The sequence below is a fragment of the Pseudorasbora parva genome, chromosome 17, assembly GCF_024679245.1.
Source record: "Pseudorasbora parva isolate DD20220531a chromosome 17, ASM2467924v1, whole genome shotgun sequence".
NCBI lineage: Eukaryota > Metazoa > Chordata > Actinopteri > Cypriniformes > Gobionidae > Pseudorasbora > Pseudorasbora parva.
In genome coordinates, this window is record NC_090188.1 from 14,955,433 (window position 1) to 14,973,531 (window position 18,099).

The 18,099-nt window shown below is 37.0% G+C and overlaps 1 protein-coding gene and 1 non-coding gene across 4 annotated transcripts in view; both read left to right on the top strand.

Moving 5' to 3' along the window:
• atrnl1a (attractin-like 1a) overlaps positions 1 to 18,099 on the top strand; it is a 324,662-nt gene that overhangs the window by 37,500 nt on the left and 269,063 nt on the right. For all 3 annotated transcript variants that reach the window (XM_067421824.1, XM_067421822.1, XM_067421823.1), the window contains 5 exons: positions 2,902 to 2,985; positions 3,446 to 3,559; positions 5,213 to 5,341; positions 5,444 to 5,652; positions 12,037 to 12,211. In XM_067421824.1, coding sequence (XP_067277925.1) covers positions 2,902 to 2,985; positions 3,446 to 3,559; positions 5,213 to 5,341; positions 5,444 to 5,652; positions 12,037 to 12,211 — 711 coding nt within the window. The remainder of the gene's footprint in view (positions 1 to 2,901; positions 2,986 to 3,445; positions 3,560 to 5,212; positions 5,342 to 5,443; positions 5,653 to 12,036; positions 12,212 to 18,099) is intronic.
• On the top strand, positions 16,766 to 16,836 carry trnag-gcc (transfer RNA glycine (anticodon GCC)). The gene has a single exon. It is a non-coding gene; the product is annotated as a tRNA-Gly (tRNA).

Sequence of the window (18,099 nt, forward strand, 5' to 3'; positions counted from 1 at the left end):
GTAAAAAGTCTCAGTCAAACGAACACAGTACACAAACTTTAAAAAAAATTATAAACAAACAAACAGAACATTTTATTGGATAGTTAAATGGTAGTCTTTATTGGTCAGGTGCAGCTTGAAAAGATGCGTATTAAGAGATGTTTTTGAAAATGGCTACAGACTCTGCTGCTTGAATTGAGATCGGCAGGTCAGAAAAAGTCTGTGAGAGAGATCTCATGCCTCTTTAGGATGGCACCACGAGGCGTCGTTCACTTGCAGAACGCAGGCTTCTGGAGGGTGTGTAATATGGAGAGAAAACAGTATCAAAACCTTCCACAAATGCACGCGAGAGATCCACATGCGCGCGCACCAATTCACAAATGCACGCGAGAGATCCACATGCGCACGCACCAATTCACTAATGCACGCGAGAGATCCACACACACAAAGCAGTCCACAAATGCATGCGAGAGATCCACACACACAAAGCAATCCACAAATGCACGCGAGAGATCCACACACACATTTAATTATGTGTAAATTACACACCTGTAATTTAATGCACAGTAAATCACAAGTCTTTTGCATTGGTGTTCTTCTTAGAATGCCCTTGAATATGCGCTTTTGTACCTGTGGAATGTTTTGAGACTGTCGTTCCGTGGCCTTGATTCACAAATGCACAGAAGCCTATCCGTATCTGTCCCAAAGATGCGATATAGTGTTATTCCTCCAGAGGGCGCTTACCAGCCTTCGAACTGAATCTTCCAAAGGGCTAAATTCATTTTCTTTTCTGACTTGGTGAGACAACTGAAGTCTAAATATTTTTCACTAAATATCTTATACATAAATACAAATATAGAAAACAAACCTTTTTTTTATTCTTCAACATGAGATCAGAAAATATATAGCCTATTAAAAAAACATTCGGATAACAGGAAAGCTTTTAAGTCTTTAAAATGATTTCTGTAACTGTTGGTCATTACTAGGCTAAGTACTATCGCAAGTGCTGTGCCAAGTGGGAGACTGAACAGGGCAGGCACGTGCAGAGGGGGGAACTTTGGGTGCTCGAGCCCTAGCCCTTTTTCAAAATAAATCAAAAGTGCCCCTCTCAGACAAATATCAATGATAATATTTTTGGTCAATAAAACAAAATAAATTTGACTTATAATAACATGACAATGTGTACAATATTAACGAATGGCTCAAAAGTCGGAAAATGTCTGTTTTTTTTTTCTTATCAGTCGGTCTAAGTGTTGCCATAGCGCGTTGCTATGGGTTGCATGCAATTTACTGGCTGATTTTGCACAGCTAAAACGCTTAACGTGAAAAACGCTTAACGTGGCTTAATGAACTAAGACTGTTAAAAACACACCAAACTCAGGAAATATCATAGCCCAGAATATGAACGCAAGGCGTTTTATTACACGTTAAATGTTTTTCTCCCATAGAAAACCATTATAAGAAAATGCTTAACGTGGCTTAATGCACTAAGACAGTGTTAAAAACACACCAAACACCAAAAGGAAATATCATATTTATACTGTCTTAGTGCATTAAGCCACGTAAGCGTTTCCATGCGTTCATATTCTGGCGTTTCCATGCGTTCATATTCTAATACAGAAATCATTTTAAAGACTTAAAAGCTTTCCTGTTATCCGAATGTTTTTTTTTAATAGGCTATATATTTTCTGATCTCATGTTGAAGAATAAAAAAAGGTTTGTTTTCTATATTTGTATTTATGTATAAGATATTTAGTGAAAAATGTTTAGACTTCAGTTGTCTCACCAAGTCAGAAAAGAAAATGAATTTAGCCCTTTGGAAGATTCAGTTCGAAGGCCGGTAAGCGCCCTCTGGAGGAAGAACGCTGTATCGCATCTTTGGGACAGATACGGATAGGCTTCTGTGCATTTGTGAATCAAGGCCACGGAACGACAGTCTCAAAACATTCCACAGGTACAAAAGCGCATATTCAGGGGCATTCTAAGAAGAACACCAATGCAAAAGACTTGTGATTTACTGTGCATTAAATTACAGGTGTGTAATTTACACATAATTAAATGTGTGTGTGGATCTCTTGCATGCATTTGTGGATCGGTGCGCGCATGTGGATCTCTCGCGTGCATTTGTGGATTGCTTTTTGTGTGTGGATCTCTCGCATGCATTTGTGGATTGCTTTGTGTGTGTGGATCTCTCGCGTGCATTTGTGAATTGGTGCGTGCGCATGTGGATCTCTCGCGTGCATTTGTGGATTGGTACACGCGAATGTGGATCTCTCACGAACATTTGTGGAAGGTTTAGATACTGTTTTCTCTCCATAGTATGAGTCTGAACAAACGAGTCTAGGTATATTGGTGCAGAGTCGGTGATTGCTTTGTAGGCGAGCACCAGTGCCTTGAATTTGATGCGAGCTGAAAGTGTCATTGGCTGAAAGTAATGGTAACTCTTTGTGGAAGGATAAATGTTTCTTGTTGATACAATGTATGAATGATACGTTTATTCAATATTTTGCTTAAGTCGTGCACAATGCATGATGTAGAGTGTATACTGTAGTTGATTATTCGGCTAAAGTAAGAGATTTCCCCCCCTCCTTTTAAGCATGAAGTCTTTCCTTTTAGAAAAACTAGCTGTTTAAGCAACAGTGACCTTTTAAGATATTTGTATAAAGGTCTGATTTTAGATTTAGCATATTTTGAAGGATTACATTTTTATTTATTTATATGCATACATTTCATTGTGTGTGATTGTTGTGTTTGCTCTCTTAAACCTAAAAACTGCAATGTGCTTTTTATGCTGGTCTACCTATTTAACATGTTATTTAACCCATTAAAAGAACATGCATTGTTGGAAAGGCATTAACAAAGTAACAATTGTCTATATTTACACATTGTGTATTTATTTATCTTTGTATTTTTCTTTGTCAGGTTGACAGAGTCATCCGGATCACTTACTGATGGACCAGTTAACTACAAGTACAAGACTAAATGCACTTGGCTCATTGAAGGATAGTGAGTACCACTATGTCAAGCTAATCTCTGTATTTTTTTGGTTGCAAATGTTCTCACAATTTACTTCTAAATTTATTATTTACTAGATTTATTTGTTCTAAGCAAGATACAAATTAGAATTAGGATAAATAAATTAAAAAAAATTATTGCTGTAAGCTTGTCCTGCAGCATGCTATTGGAGTTCCTCTGAAACCCTCCAGCTCCACCTGCCTAAATCTGCTAATGGATTTATGTATGTCTATTTATGCAGTATTTATGCATGTAAGGCATATCTTACATCCTCACAACAGTGTGTCTGTATATCTATTAGCAGTAACAATTTCATACTTGCTCTGTAGCAGTTGTCTAGCACGATGACCATATTCAAAAACATGCTAAAACTATTCTAATGGTTGTCATTGAAAAACTGTCATCTTAATTCTTTTTATTCAAATTAATTTATTTTCTGTTTTTATTTTAGCCCAAATGCTGTGCTGAGGTTGAGGTTCAACCATTTTGCCACAGAGTGCAGTTGGGATCACATGTATGTTTTTGACGGAGACTCGATTTATGCACCTCTGATAGCTGTGTTTAGGTGAGTGGGACAGAAATTATTGAATACACAGACCTTGACACAGCCGATTTAAAAACTTCCATTGTCAATTTATATAAAAAAAAAGACGAACACATTTATCAAACACAAATGCATTTAATTTTTTATTTATTTATTTATTTATTTATTTATTTATTTATTTATTTATTTATTTATTTATTTAAGAAACAGGGACAGCGTACAATAAACATTAACCTCAAAGGGAGAGATGCATAGTACCAGGTTTTAGCTCAAGAGCTAATTTTCACCCGTAGTCCCTGGGCAGGCTGATGTAAGGCTACATTATATAAACAAACATGAGTAATAAGATTTACACTTGCGAAAAAAATAAAAAAATAAAAAAAAATAAAATAAACATTGTAAAAATCCATTAAAATAGGGCCTATTATATCATGAACACACACACACACACACACACACACACACACACACACACACACACACACACACACACACACACACACACACACACACACACACACACACACACACATTTTTTATAACTAAATGATCAACAGCTCCGTATGTCCAATTCAGTTAAATGTACAGTGAACTTTAACTAATCAACAAAACATTAGAATCAAATCAGACTAAGTAACCCATGAAGTGAGATTGAAAAATGTATGCTGATCTTTTATTTGTGCAAACTTGTGACTTCTCTTCCCATGGCGTTACATAATTATTTCAATTGAAAGCATAGCGAGGGTGTTAACCTCTGCTGACCCATGGAATTTTATTTTAAAGTTACTCTTGTTTCTCTTCTATGAGCTTAACTACGGCTATTGTTTTTACACACGCATTCAAATAAATGAAGAAATAGCACAGATAAAAGCACTGTATCAGTTTAACAATTTAAAGGGTTACTGGCCTATTTCATTTCCTGGATAATGGGTGAAAGGATGAAAGTTTGAAGAGGATGAAAGTTTTAATAAAAATTACTTGAAAGAAGAGTAATAAATGGCATGAAATTAAAATGGGGAAAATGTGCATATCTTGTTTCCTCCCCACAAATATTTACTCAAAATATGCTGATTCCCACAGGCACAAACAATGTTTTTATTATATCTCAATGGACAATGCAAAAAATATTTGTCAGAATTATGGCCTAATCGGAATATGGACCTTAGACTGACTCATAATGCTGCAAGTAACAATGACTTTTAATATTAATATGCATTAATATGCGAGAAAAAAAAATCGTATTCTCATATGGTAATATGTCGGAAATATGCCCCCTAAAACTAGAGTTTACATTAGTCAAGTCACATTAAATGCAAAGCTGTCTGTTTGGTTTTCTCTTTTCTCATCCCTTTAATTCTTCTCTCCATTTGAAGTGCTATCTCTTATTCCTTTTTAATGGGATGGACCTTATCTTCAGATACCTGCTGTGTACTTTAGTGTGTGTGTGTGTGTTGGTGTGCTGTATCTGATCCATTTCATCTCTGTGTCCTGTGGTGTGTCTGAGAGTCCCAGCTGGTTGTCCACTTGTGCTGATGCACTTAACATGGGGTCATTTGAAAAATATCGGACCGTCAAAAGCATATAGATTTATTTTGATACTGTTTGCTTAGTGGAACATGTGAACACAAAGGAAGTCTTTTTTCTGATTTATGTGTCATACTCTTGCATGTCCAGTGGCCTGGTTGTCCCAGAAACAAAAGGAAATGAAACCATTCCAGAGGTGGTGACCACATCTGGGTATGCATTGTTGCACTTCTTCAGTGATGCTGCCTACAATCTTACAGGATTCAACATCTTTTATTCGTGAGTATCATTATACAGTGACAAAGCTTTCGTATGTTTTTTGGTTTTAAATATAACTTTTTGTTATCGTCTTGATCACTCTCTCCCTTCTGTGTTTTTCAGGATAAACTCCTGTCCTAATAACTGTTCAGGTCATGGAAGGTGTACTACAGGGAACTCCATCTCTAGCAGTGTTTATTGTGAGTGTGAGCGATACTGGAAAGGTGAGGCCTGTGATATCCCCTACTGTTGGGATGACTGTGGCAGTCCTGACCGTGGATACTGCGACCTAACCGGAGAAAAGCTTTGCGTCTGCAATGACAGCTGGCAAGGTGAGGAGCCAGTAATACTTCAGATGTCATTATGATAATACTGTATAGAATATCTCCACAATGTCTGCCAAATGTTGCAGAGATTTTTGTATATTGTATAAAAGTTTGAGTCTTTGAGCCAAATTAATGAATAGAAAACAGCTATTTTCACAGTATTACTGTTTTTTTGATTAAATAAATGTAGCCTTGGTGTGCACAACTTCTTTCAAAAACATTAAACAATATTACCGACCCCAAAGTAAGTGTTAAACAGTTATGTACAGTTGTGAATTTTTCCTTAATATGTTGATTACAGATTTTCATGGGATATGATGGCATATAGTGGTGGTCAGAATTACTGGTAAATATTATCAAAGATTGCTGTAAAAATAATTCTGCATGGTTTATACTTTTGATCTATTGAAAAAAATAGCAAAAACCTAACCTTTCATTGTTATCGGCTTCCCAATAATATTTTACGAGTAAAATGAAGTATATTCCCATTAATATTTAATTTTTTAGCACACCAGGGTGACTAGGAGCATGAAATTGTCCACCCATGGAATCTTGTTTCACAGAAGTATAAATACGAGGAAACACAAAGGCCAAACTCTTAATCATCCATCACAATGATGACTAAAACCAAAGAATAGTTCTGATGTGCTGCAAAAAATTGTATCTTCACAAAATTGAAAGTGGCTGTAGGAAAATAGCTAAAGCAGGGCTTGACATTAACGGTTGTCCGCGACGGAGAACTTGTTTGTATATGCATTCACCTTCACTATTTCCCTCAGAAATTATGAATGTGTTGGTAAGAACTCAAATTCAAGAACTCAAATGTGCATCCTTAAATTCTTTTTTACAACACCGGCAAAGATTGTTTACACTCATCTTTTTCTTCTAATGTTACAGCGTGCGTGCAGTCACAGAGTTCCCAATGTTTTACAACAAAAACCGCAAACTACTTGCCCAAAACAAGCCCAATAGCTTATCTGGGGTGTTCTCCGGGGAAAAATGGCATTTGGGGGGTAAAATGTGTGTTATTTTGGCAAGGTTGTCTGCTAAAATTTTCATTCCTGGATCGATATATCACACTATTGAAAACCGCAGACTTGGCAAGTGGCAACACAGTGCAGTTGAGTTCTGTTGACATTTGAAAACTAACATGCTCTGATTGGTTGTAGGTCATCCAATTGATGTCTTTCCTGGTTTGGTTGGAACACGCCCCATAATTACAGCCCAATGGATCAGTATCATACTCATATTCTGACTAGAATTGAGTATGACTACGTCAGGCTAAACATATGATACAGTTAAGCAACATCACACAACCAAGAGTGCTGTTTTCTTAAAAACCATCCAGAGAGAAAATGTGACTGATTTTATGACAGTTCCATAAACAATTAAATAACATTAGGTCACTTACATTTTAGATGCCATATTATTATATATTTGTTCTATTTCAGCTGCATAAATAGTTCAAAACAAACATCACTGCAGAACCATAATGCATCTCACAACAACTGTTGGTTACTGTGATCATTCAGATTTTTTAATTTTTTTAAATTCAGCATTTTGAATGAATCGTTTGAATCAAAGATTCAATGACTGCCTTATTCTTGAATGAATCAGCCGTTTCAATTAATCATTTCAATGAATCGACTCAATGACTCATTAAGATTGTCACTGCTGCCACCCACTGGTGGTTTACTTTCATGTTTAAACATTCTTTCCAACGTTTCTTATTTGTATATTCAAAAATATTTAAAACAATCTCATAATTTTTTTTCAGTGTAAATTATTTAATTTGATTGTTAACATCTGTATAGAGTCTTCTAAATTAATTTATAGATCAAATTGAAGAATATTAAATGAAAGCTGAAGCATATATTTAATGGAAAAATGATGAGGAGAGTGGCCAAAGACTCTCCAAGGATCACAGAGTGAGAATCATAGAGATTAGTTTGAATCTTGGGGTCAGAAAGCCTAAAAATAATAAAATAATAATCAAAATCAAACAACCCTTACATCACCACATTTTGTTTGGAAGGGTTTCAAGAAAAATCTTCCTCGCTCATCCAAAAACAAACTCCAGCTTATTCAGTTGTCAGACACGACTGGAACTTTATAACTGACCAGGGGTGCGTTTCCCAAAAGCTTCGTTAGCCAACTATTGTTGCAACGTAGTTCAACGATTCAGTGTTTCCCGAAACCATAGTTCTAACGAACATTCGCAAACTGCATCGCAAACTTGTGTCGTTGGAATGACAGCTCTCCACCTGTGGTTAGAGGCATAGTTCGTCGTTATTTTGCTGTGTCGACGTCATTGATTGCATCGCACCTGGGCTGTTCTATTCAGAGTTATCGACCCTGTGCCCTATTCCTTTAGAAGATTTCACCATCCACTTTGAGTGATTTAAAAGACTTAAAGTTGTGGTTTAAGTTTATCACATAAATCGCCTTATTATTATTATTACAAATTCAGTTTGAAACTATATAGAAGGGTGGCCTTCGTGATTATTCTCCCTTCGAAGTGCCCTCTGAACGCATTAATCTTGCCGATTAGAACGCATCAATTGTTTCGTTTGTGCGAAGAAACGGCGAGTCTGTCAAGTGGGTTATCTTTGTTTAATTTTAATTTAAAAACATTCCAAAATACATGTCTCTCAAATAACAATATTGGTAAAACAGTGTGTTAGAGGTTTTCACTTATATAAAATGTTAACACTCAATTACAGAATTTATATAGTAAATTAATTTTAAATTTTAAATGAATGTACAAAAAATATATAAGTGAGTGATTTTGTTGTTTTTACAGAATTATAATATAGAATACTCTCTACAAATATGTATATATATATATATAGAGAGAGAGAGAGAGAGAGAGAGAGAGAGAGAGAGAGAGAGAGAGGGTATACACTGTGTGCAAAAGTTTTTTTTAATGTTTTTAAGTGTTCATTTAATACACATCGGCAAAGAAACCGAATATTTAACAGAAATGATGTCACATTAAACAAATGGTTTAAACTGCAGTGGTGGCTGGATGCTGCACAGGTGACAGGGCGTATGGGCGAAGAGGACATGTCTCCAGCAGCCCGGTATAACCAAAGCCATGCACCCTCTTGAGCCACCTACAAACTGCAGAAGTGGCCCACACAAAAGAGTCATCTGCACTTCTATCACCCATTAGGCCATCACCCATCACCTCCATAAATTTCCAACAGCATAATAATGCAGTGTAGCTAACAACTGAATGTAAAGCATTGTTTCTTCTTATTGCCCTCTGAAGATGTGAAGCCTGATGTTGAAGGGCCAGACTGGAGAGGGCCTGATGTTGGAGACCTGGACTTTGAAGGCAAAGGGTTGATGCACATGAATCCATATCTCCAAGGATCCTTCCATTGCAAAAGGCCCCAGGATGGCCAAAACTGTCTCTTCCTCTGTAGGGACAGGAGGAACTGAACTGATTCCCCATCAGTCTTGTTTGCTTCCCTCTTACGTGCCACAGCCCTCTGTTTTGTCACACTTGACCAGTCCTTCCACTTATTCCTGACTTTGTCCATATCCATATAGCTAGCATTGTTTATTTTTTAAGTGATTTCTGCCCAGATTTTTTTTTGTAAGCATTTGTAATGCTATTTTCAGCTTTGAAAATAGCTGGACTTTACTATTTTCACACATTTTTAACTCGGTGCGTGTATAATGTATTGCAGAACAAACGAATCATTCCTTATTACTCGACTCCTACGTAACGTCATTTCAAAAGCGTTATTCGAGTCGAAGAAAAGAGAAAATAAAACCAAATTACTGTAGGTGTCGGTATGTACTCATGTCTCCAGTCAGCCATTAGATCGAAGAAGAAGAAGAACGACAGCTCATACCAACGTAGTTTGAACTACGGATCTGCGACGCAGGTACCATGGTTTTGGGAAACAGTCGTGACGTTCGTTTTCACAAAGATGCATCCTACTATGGTGGTTAATCTGCGAGCTACGTCGTTGTAGAAACACACCCCTGGTTCTATGTTCAATACTAAAAAAAAACTTTTTGGCAGCAAACCTACTAGATGGGTTTGGTGCAAATAGGGATAAAAAAGTACCCCGTACTCACAGTTAAAAATACAGCTGGATCTTTATTGTTGTGGCTCTTTTTTTTCTTCTTTTTTTTCTGCAACTCCTGGACATCTTGTTCAGGTACATTGTATCATACAGATAATACCAACAGATACAAAAATTCAAAACCTGACATCTTATAATGGGACATGGTAGTGGATGGTCTTCCATCAGGACGATGATCTAAAACAAACATCAAAATGTGTCACTGAGCACAAAATGAAGCCAAACAAAATCCCTAACTTGAATCCAAGAGAAAATGAGTGGTGTGAACTGAAAAGAAGAGGCACCAACATGGAGCTGAATCTGAAGGATCTGGAGAGGTTCTGTATGAAGGAATGCTCTCTGATCTCTTGTCAGATGTTCTCCAAACTCATCAGGCATTATAGAATAAGACTGTTATCTGTTAAGATGTTATTTTGGGAAAAGGAGGTTGCAAAAAGTATTTCATTAAAGGGTGCCAGTAATTATGGGCCAACGTGTTTTGGAGAAAAACATTTCCTTCATAATGTAATCAACCCCCAAGTTTAATTTATTTTACTCCATTGAAAGGTTAGATTTATGCCTTTAAAAAAAAAAAAAATTAAAGATCAAATGGATAAACAATGCAGTTTTTTTTTTTTTTTTTAAACAACCTTCTTTGGTCATATTTATCAGGGGTGACAATAATTCTGGCCACCACTGAAACGAATAGTCAACGTCTCTCATGTTTCGTGTCAATAATGCCACCTGCTGGTTATCAGTGATATGCTTTTTAATTTTATGATTTAAATCGAAAATATGCAATGTTAATACTAGTTATGCACGTAGCCTAAAACAACAGGAATACCATCTTAGAATCTCAATAACAGCCTTCCAAATACCTCTCCTTTAAAAAAATATCTAAACTTTATGTAAATGCATTGAAACCGAAACTACCGTCTAAAAATATTTGACTAAATATTTTATAATTAACAATATTTTAACTAAAAAGTAAATATGCATATAATGTAGTTATTTTAATATATTTAAATTTTTCACATTTGAATAAACTAATAAATCAAATTCAACTTTATTCTTAATCTAATTTGCATAAGAAGTTGCCGCGTGACGAATCTGCATATTTAGCGGAAATCAGGAGCTACAAAATGAAGAAGCAGCACATGGTCCGGACGGTCCGGACCCCCCAGACAATCTCCCCGCAAGACGATGTGTCAGAGGCTCTTGCATTTATGTCAGGAAGAGGATCATTATCATCCAAATGTTATTTACTTTACACAAAACAAAACTTAAACATAGTTTTTAGGCCTTTTTCAGAAGTGTTAAGTTACTACTAATTACGAAGAGCCTTTGCCATTGTGCGGTCAAATTTAATCATGCCCAAACGTATATCTGTTTTAAAGCAGTGGTGAGTAATTTACTCCTTAATTTGTTTAATAAAAGTTATGCTTAGACATAAATAAAATATAAATGATATAATTCTTGCGTATGATGAAATCCTCCATTTGTCAGCAAACCAGTGAGAAACGGACACAACAGCAGTCCCCAAAACTAGCAGAATTTTGAAGAAAATTACCGTCGTTTGGCTACTAAAAAATGACAGACGTTTTAGGGTACACCTAAAACAATGTGAATTTATTGGAATTTATAGTTTTGATATTAATGAGCGTGTCCAGGAATGGCTTTGGTAACGTTATGCACTATGCAGAGCATTCGCAGCGTGTATGGACTGCACGGCCCTGACACGTTTGTTTTTTAAAGGAACTGACATATTTTTGGAGGTCTGTTATTGAAATTCTAAGATGATATACTATTATTTCAATTGCTTTGTGATGGAGATCACTGGAAGAAAGTTTAGAAAAGCTCGATGCGAACCTGCAACCTTATTCTTCATTATTTTAGAGGGGTTTTTACTAACCACTAGGTGGCAGTGTTGGATCGTTTTTGGGTCTCATCCAACAGCTGCTTATTTGCAATTCATTGTAACGGCAACTTTTGACCTCCAAAAGGTGTGTGTGTGTGTGTGTGTGTGTGTGTTAACGGCTACTTTTTATTATTTCCATATTTCTAACAATTTATTTAGCTATTTTAGAAATCTTGATTCATTTTTTGGGGGTATTGAAATTCAAAGCAACAAGATAGAGCTCTTTGGTCAAGATATGTTTTCTATAACATGGTTAAGAAGTTTCATAGCCAGCAATATTTTTTCAGAATCTTACACTACAGTTTATTATTCACACAGGTCCTGTGAACACTTCTGTGTAGTTTCATTTGCTCGTCTTTTTTCTTATCTGACACTTCTCTCCCATCCCAGGTCCAGATTGCTCTTTAAAATTCCCTTCGACTGAACCGCACTGGTTTCTTCCTAACGTGAAGCCTGATGGACAGTCACTTGGCCGGGCCTCTCATAAAGCAGTGGTTCATGGGAAGCTGATGTGGGTGATTGGAGGGTTCACCTTTAACTACAGCTCCTTTCAGATGGTTTTAAAGTAAGTTCTGCTGTCTGGTGTCATCATCTGCCAGTTTTGTACTTTTCTTTATGCACATCACTTGTGTCTAAAAGAATCATTCATGCACCACTATGTTTATTGCTTTAAAGGATTGTTAACCTCAAACCACAATACCACAATAATAATTCAAACCTCAAACCACAATAATAATTGAACATTTTCCTATTGACTGTATTGACATCTCTCGAGCTGTCGCACAATTTTTTAGTGCTGTAATGTGCCGTGACCTATTTTTGAACAGTCTATGGGTGTGGCATTCACAGATCACTGTAGCCCTCAGTTCAAGCAAACGGCAGCGTGGCGCGCATGTCATAAGCCAATCACACCTCTGCGTTACAGCACCAAATCATGAATGAAAACAAGTCAAATGTTGAGTATGTATGTAAGGGCTTGACATTAATCTTTGTCTGGGACAAATGAAAGAGGGTTATACTTTCCTGACCGGACAAATAAAATATTAAAATAACCAGAAACGTGAGAATGATTCAATTTTTTTTTATTACAGTCAATATAAACAGCGACTGATAATGGAGTGTATCTCCAATAACAAAGTCACGTTGAGGCTCGCACTGCCTCTCTCTTTTTAAATGACATTCGTGGAGAAATCAAAACAAATGAGCAGCACTATAAACTCACAGAAGAAACATACTGGGGTAAAACTGAGTTTTGATTTTATTTATAATTTATGATACTGGTAATAAAAGTCGACTAAGGGAGCTATTTTGCTAAACATTATCACAATTGCAAATATGTTGCAATTGTGAATTGTATACAATGAATTGTGTAGCCTAATTAATATTAAGTTAATTACATTTTAGACTCAAACTACATTTTGTTTTATTTCACCAATGATTTCATAGACGAAAATAGTTCACAACAAATTTTTTTTTTTTTTTTTTGTACTGAATGAGTCAGTGTTTTGAATGAATCATTTGATGAACGACTCAATGGCTGTGTCTCATTTCAGAAGGCTGCGTCCTCCGGAGTTTGAAGGCTGCATACGTCATAACTGCATGCGTCCTTCTTTCACAGGAATTCGGAGTGTGCATGAGGTGTATCCTTCACGGCTGGAGATAACCCACAATTCTTTGTGTCGCCGTTAAAAAACATTTTTTTTTAATATTATATGAAAAACGGCACCACCGCCAGATATACATTCAAGCATAGGTGTAGTGTTTAAATGTAAGTAGTTTAAGCTTGTTTTTGTTTTTTAAGCTCTTTTACCTCCAACAGATATTGTGGTAAACAGGATTACAACTGTTTAGTGCTTTTTTAAACGTTTAGAACAGTACAATGATGTCAAGACAAGAAACATGTCATAGTCATTTTCAAGTTATAAATAATTTTCATTCATATAACTGGCGTGAACGAGGCTGAACGTGTTGGCATAGCAACGTGATACTTCCTGCCTGTGTGTCCTACGAAGGACGTCTCGTTTAATTCTGACTGAGGACACTCCATATACTGCATCCTACACAGGACATGTCCTCCGGAGGACGCAGCCTTCGAAATGTAATGAAATGAGACACAGCTAATGACTCACTCATTAAGATGGTCACTTGCTGCCACCTACTGGCGGTTTAGATTCTTTCATGTTTAAAAGTATCATTGCATTTTTTTATTTGTATATTCAAAAATTTAGACCATCAATCTCATAACATTATTTGTTGCAGTTGTATTTAATTTGATTGGTAACAGCCCTATAGTGTCTTACTATTATAACTGAATTTATTAATCAAATGTAAGAATTTAACATGAAAGTTGATGCATACATTTAATAAGAAAAAAAAGGCCTTCATAAAATTAAATAACACCCTGGGGTAAATATCACAAATATGCAGATTTAAGTAGGCCTATGTAAAAGCTGATAGAACACTGATGAGTATTGATTCAGAATCAATATATTTAAACCACCAAAAATCCCCCCATAGCTACTCTACCTGATAGGCCCGAAGTTAATCAATATCAAATCAAATTGTGAAATTTGTGACAATGCCAAGCGCTATAGTGAAAATGTTTTTCACTTGAAGCAAATGTTAAATTTAAGGCCTACCTTAACTTTGAGTGCACCAAAATGCTTCATTTACATGTTAAAAACAAACAAAACATTCTACTGGGTGGCAATGCCCCAAACCACACTAAAAGTATTTAATTCGGAAACATGTCACCTTTTTCACCACTTGTTAGTTTGCAGGTATGAATTAGGGCTGGGCGATATGGCCAAAATTTCATATCCCGATATAGCTCATTTGATATCCCGATAACGATATACATAACGATATAGCAACCTTTCTATTAATTCAGTTTATGAATAGTCTATACAAAATTGCAATGTGGAAATGCAGTTTGAAATGATATACAAAACAAATAAAGGTAGTATGGACTACATTTTTATTTTATTTAGAACCTTTTTTTAAAGCAAGACTGTTAGTAAAGTTAACACCTGCCTAGGGATGTTTACCGATGAACGTTTGACCGATGGCTGACCGTATCAACGTTAACCGATCAAAGTTGTCGGTTAAAATAAATAAAAAAGTGATCTCTAAATTAGGCTATTATAGACAGTGGACTAAACGCTACTACAGTTGGCCGTCTCATTCCAAAATCTTTATGTGTGATTGAACATATCCCTCGCACTCAATTTTTCATAACTCGCCTGTTTGTACTTAATAAACCAATAAAAACATTTGGCGCGAGGTCACAGCGTTTGGGTTTGCGCGCTCACAAGGTTTGCAAAAAGTAAACACTCGAGGTTAGAGCCAGAGCAGACGACAGTATGAAGCGTGCATTTCGCTTAAGATGGGCTTACATTTGGAAATATATTACATTTTCATTTCAGTGGTAACACATAAGGTGTTGATCGTCTTTCTTTATTATTGTTAGCAGTAACGTTACCTCGAACTAAAGCGGCGTCTCTTCGGAGCTGTCATTTTCTTAAATGAGCCGCGGCAATGATTCAAATGAGCTTCTAAGGCTGGACAAACGCCTTTATTTTCAACGCGATCACCTTGTACCCAAACCATTTCGAAACTAAGGAGCCATTTGTCCTCTGATTACAAACAAGCTCCTCTGCGGCGCGTTTGCGGGACTCGTGTTTCGCGCTGTGGGGGATTTTAAAAAAGTGACGTGAGTGGAAGGGAGGCTGCAGCGCGTGTGTGTGTGTGAGTGAGAGAGCGAGAGAGAGACAGAGGGAGCGCGTTTATGTATTGCATGGGCATGCCGTGGCGTGAGGTGCATCTTGACGTAAAATTCTGCCATAAACGCCTTATCGTGGCGTAAGCGATAGAGCCTTATATAAAACGATAGACATTTTCTATCGTCCAGACGATATATTTCGTCATATCGCCCAGCCCTAGTATGAATTAGGAAGTCCTTAACCTGTATGTGTCTAGATGAAGTCCTGGCTGGTGTAGCTTTAGGCTATTTAACGACTTGAAAAGGTCCATATTGGGTCCTTTTCAGGGATGGAAATTACCTTTTTGGTTCACCGGCCACTGTGGCTGGTGGATTTCAAAATCTACCAGCAACTCAATGTTTTTACCAGCCAATTTCTTGTTTTTTACCGACATTGTGTAACTGCATGTGAAAATGAATACTATAAGCTCTACAGTACTTGATCGGTTTATTAATCTAAAGTCTCAATGAAATACTGACATTTTCTCTTTTACACACAAACCATGAACTGATATACTTTTCATAAAATGAGTACGGCTCTGTGCTCTGTGTGCTTTTTTTTTTTTTTTTTTACTTGGATGTGGTATTTGGATGATTCGTGGTCTTTTCTGGCTTCCAGTTTTAGGTTTTTATCCCAACAATGAAACTATTAGTTTTGGCATCTTCTGAAGCGTGTTGACGACATACCGAGCAGTACATTGTCAGTAGGGATGCACTGAAATCAAAATTCTTGGCCGAAACCGAAAAAGAGGAAACCAAGGCCGAAAACCGAAACACTGAAAAAAATTCAGGGTGTACGCTGGGTTCGATTCACGGCCAATGCAACAGTCCTTTTCTTTTGTCAGTCTAGACAAAACAAAAATGCATATTTTTATTGTAACATTGATTATTGTGACTATATAGACAAAACAAAAATGCATAATTTTATTGTAACATTTATTATTGTATCCTCAAAGGCATGTTTGTTGCTTGGTAGCTCGATCTGGTTTAACACTAGGCCTATGTTAAATGCGTGAATTAGTGGGCAGGGCTAAACAGCAGGCAGTGATGAGGTAGATGGGGGTGCTTGCCTCCCTTTGATGTCCCCACTTTGAAAAACCTTTCGTTTGCTGGACCTGGTGTCAATAAAATATTTTATTAGACTAACAAGGACATTTTCAGTTCTGAAGCTTATAGGATATTCTTATATTATGATGACCTCTTATTTCTCAATTCATGACCCTTTAAGCAAGCACAGAGGTTTTCAACATAAATGATAACAATAAGAAAAGCAAATAGGAGGGTAATAAAGGAATGTGTGACAGAAGTGTGAGTGCAGCCACACATGACCACGTGACTTCTTATGGTTTTGTCATGTGAGCATTGGTGGTTCAGTGGTAGAATTCTCGCCTGCCACGCGGGAGGCCCGGGTTCGATTCCCGGCCAATGCAACAGTCTTTTTCTTTTGTCAGTCTAGATTGGGGTGTCAAACTCAGTCCATGGAGGGGCACAGCCCTGCATAGTTTAGCTTCAACCCAAAATAAAAAACACACCTGATCCAGCTAATCAAGTCCTCTAGGCTTATTTGAAAACTAGAGGTATGTGTGTTGGATCAGTATTGGAGCTAAACTCTGCAGGGCTGTGGCCAGCCAGGAACTTAGTTTGACACCCCTGTTCTAGATGAAACAAAAATGCAGGATTTTATTGTACCGTTTATTATTATAACTGTTCGTTTGAATTTTCTGTGTGTCAAAGAATCCTAAAAAAAAGTGTCCCAGCAGGGCTTGACATAAAGCCTGTTCATGTGCTTGTCCTTCGGACAAGTAAATCGTTCATTCATTCAGTAAAAAATGTGCTTGTCCGGAAAAAAGTTAGATATTTTTAATTAGGGGTGTCCATGGTTAACCGATTAACCGTTAAATTGCGTAACCGAGTAAAACATTTTGCTCTGTTAAGTGGTGTCAATGGCGTGCTTTGAATTTAGTTGTAATATATTTTTGCACCACTAGAGACCGCCAGAGCGCTCCTAGACATTTGTAATATCCACAAGAATTCATGACCAGTTTTCTAACATGAAGCGGTCAAAGAAAAGTACAGCGTGGGAGCACTTTAAAATTGAGAGTGACGGGGCAAAATGCAAGTATTGCAATGCAGTGCTTACCATATTTTTCAGGCTATAAGTCGCTCCGGAGTATAAGTCGCATCAGTCAAAAAATGCGTCATGAAGAGGAAAATAACATATATAAGTCGCACCGGACTGTAAATAATTAGCATTAATAATCGCATTAGGGCAGAAGCAGAGCGGGGGCCGCGCGCGCAGGCCCGCATCCGCTCGTGCAGGCGCGCATCCGCTCGTGCCCTCGCTGTGCATAACGGAGCAGAATAAAAAAGAAAGTTTGGAGTGAGAAACTTGTGAGGGACTGAATTTGAGGACTGAAAGCAAGATGGCCAGAGCTGAAGGAACGAGTCCACAGATGCTTGAACTCTGGCGGGAGAGACTCAGCCGCACGAGTCAAACGCTGTGTGAATCGTTCTCGGCTGCATATTTTACTACATGTAGTTTGTAATTTGCAGAATTGGATTTTCTTTATGGGGGCATTTTGTTTGTGTTCAGTCTTTTCTAAGTTGTTGTCTTTAAGTTAATATTTCAGTTAAGAGTGTAACAGACTTTATTTGATCTCGCATAATGTATTAATTTGGTACGCACTGGCGCT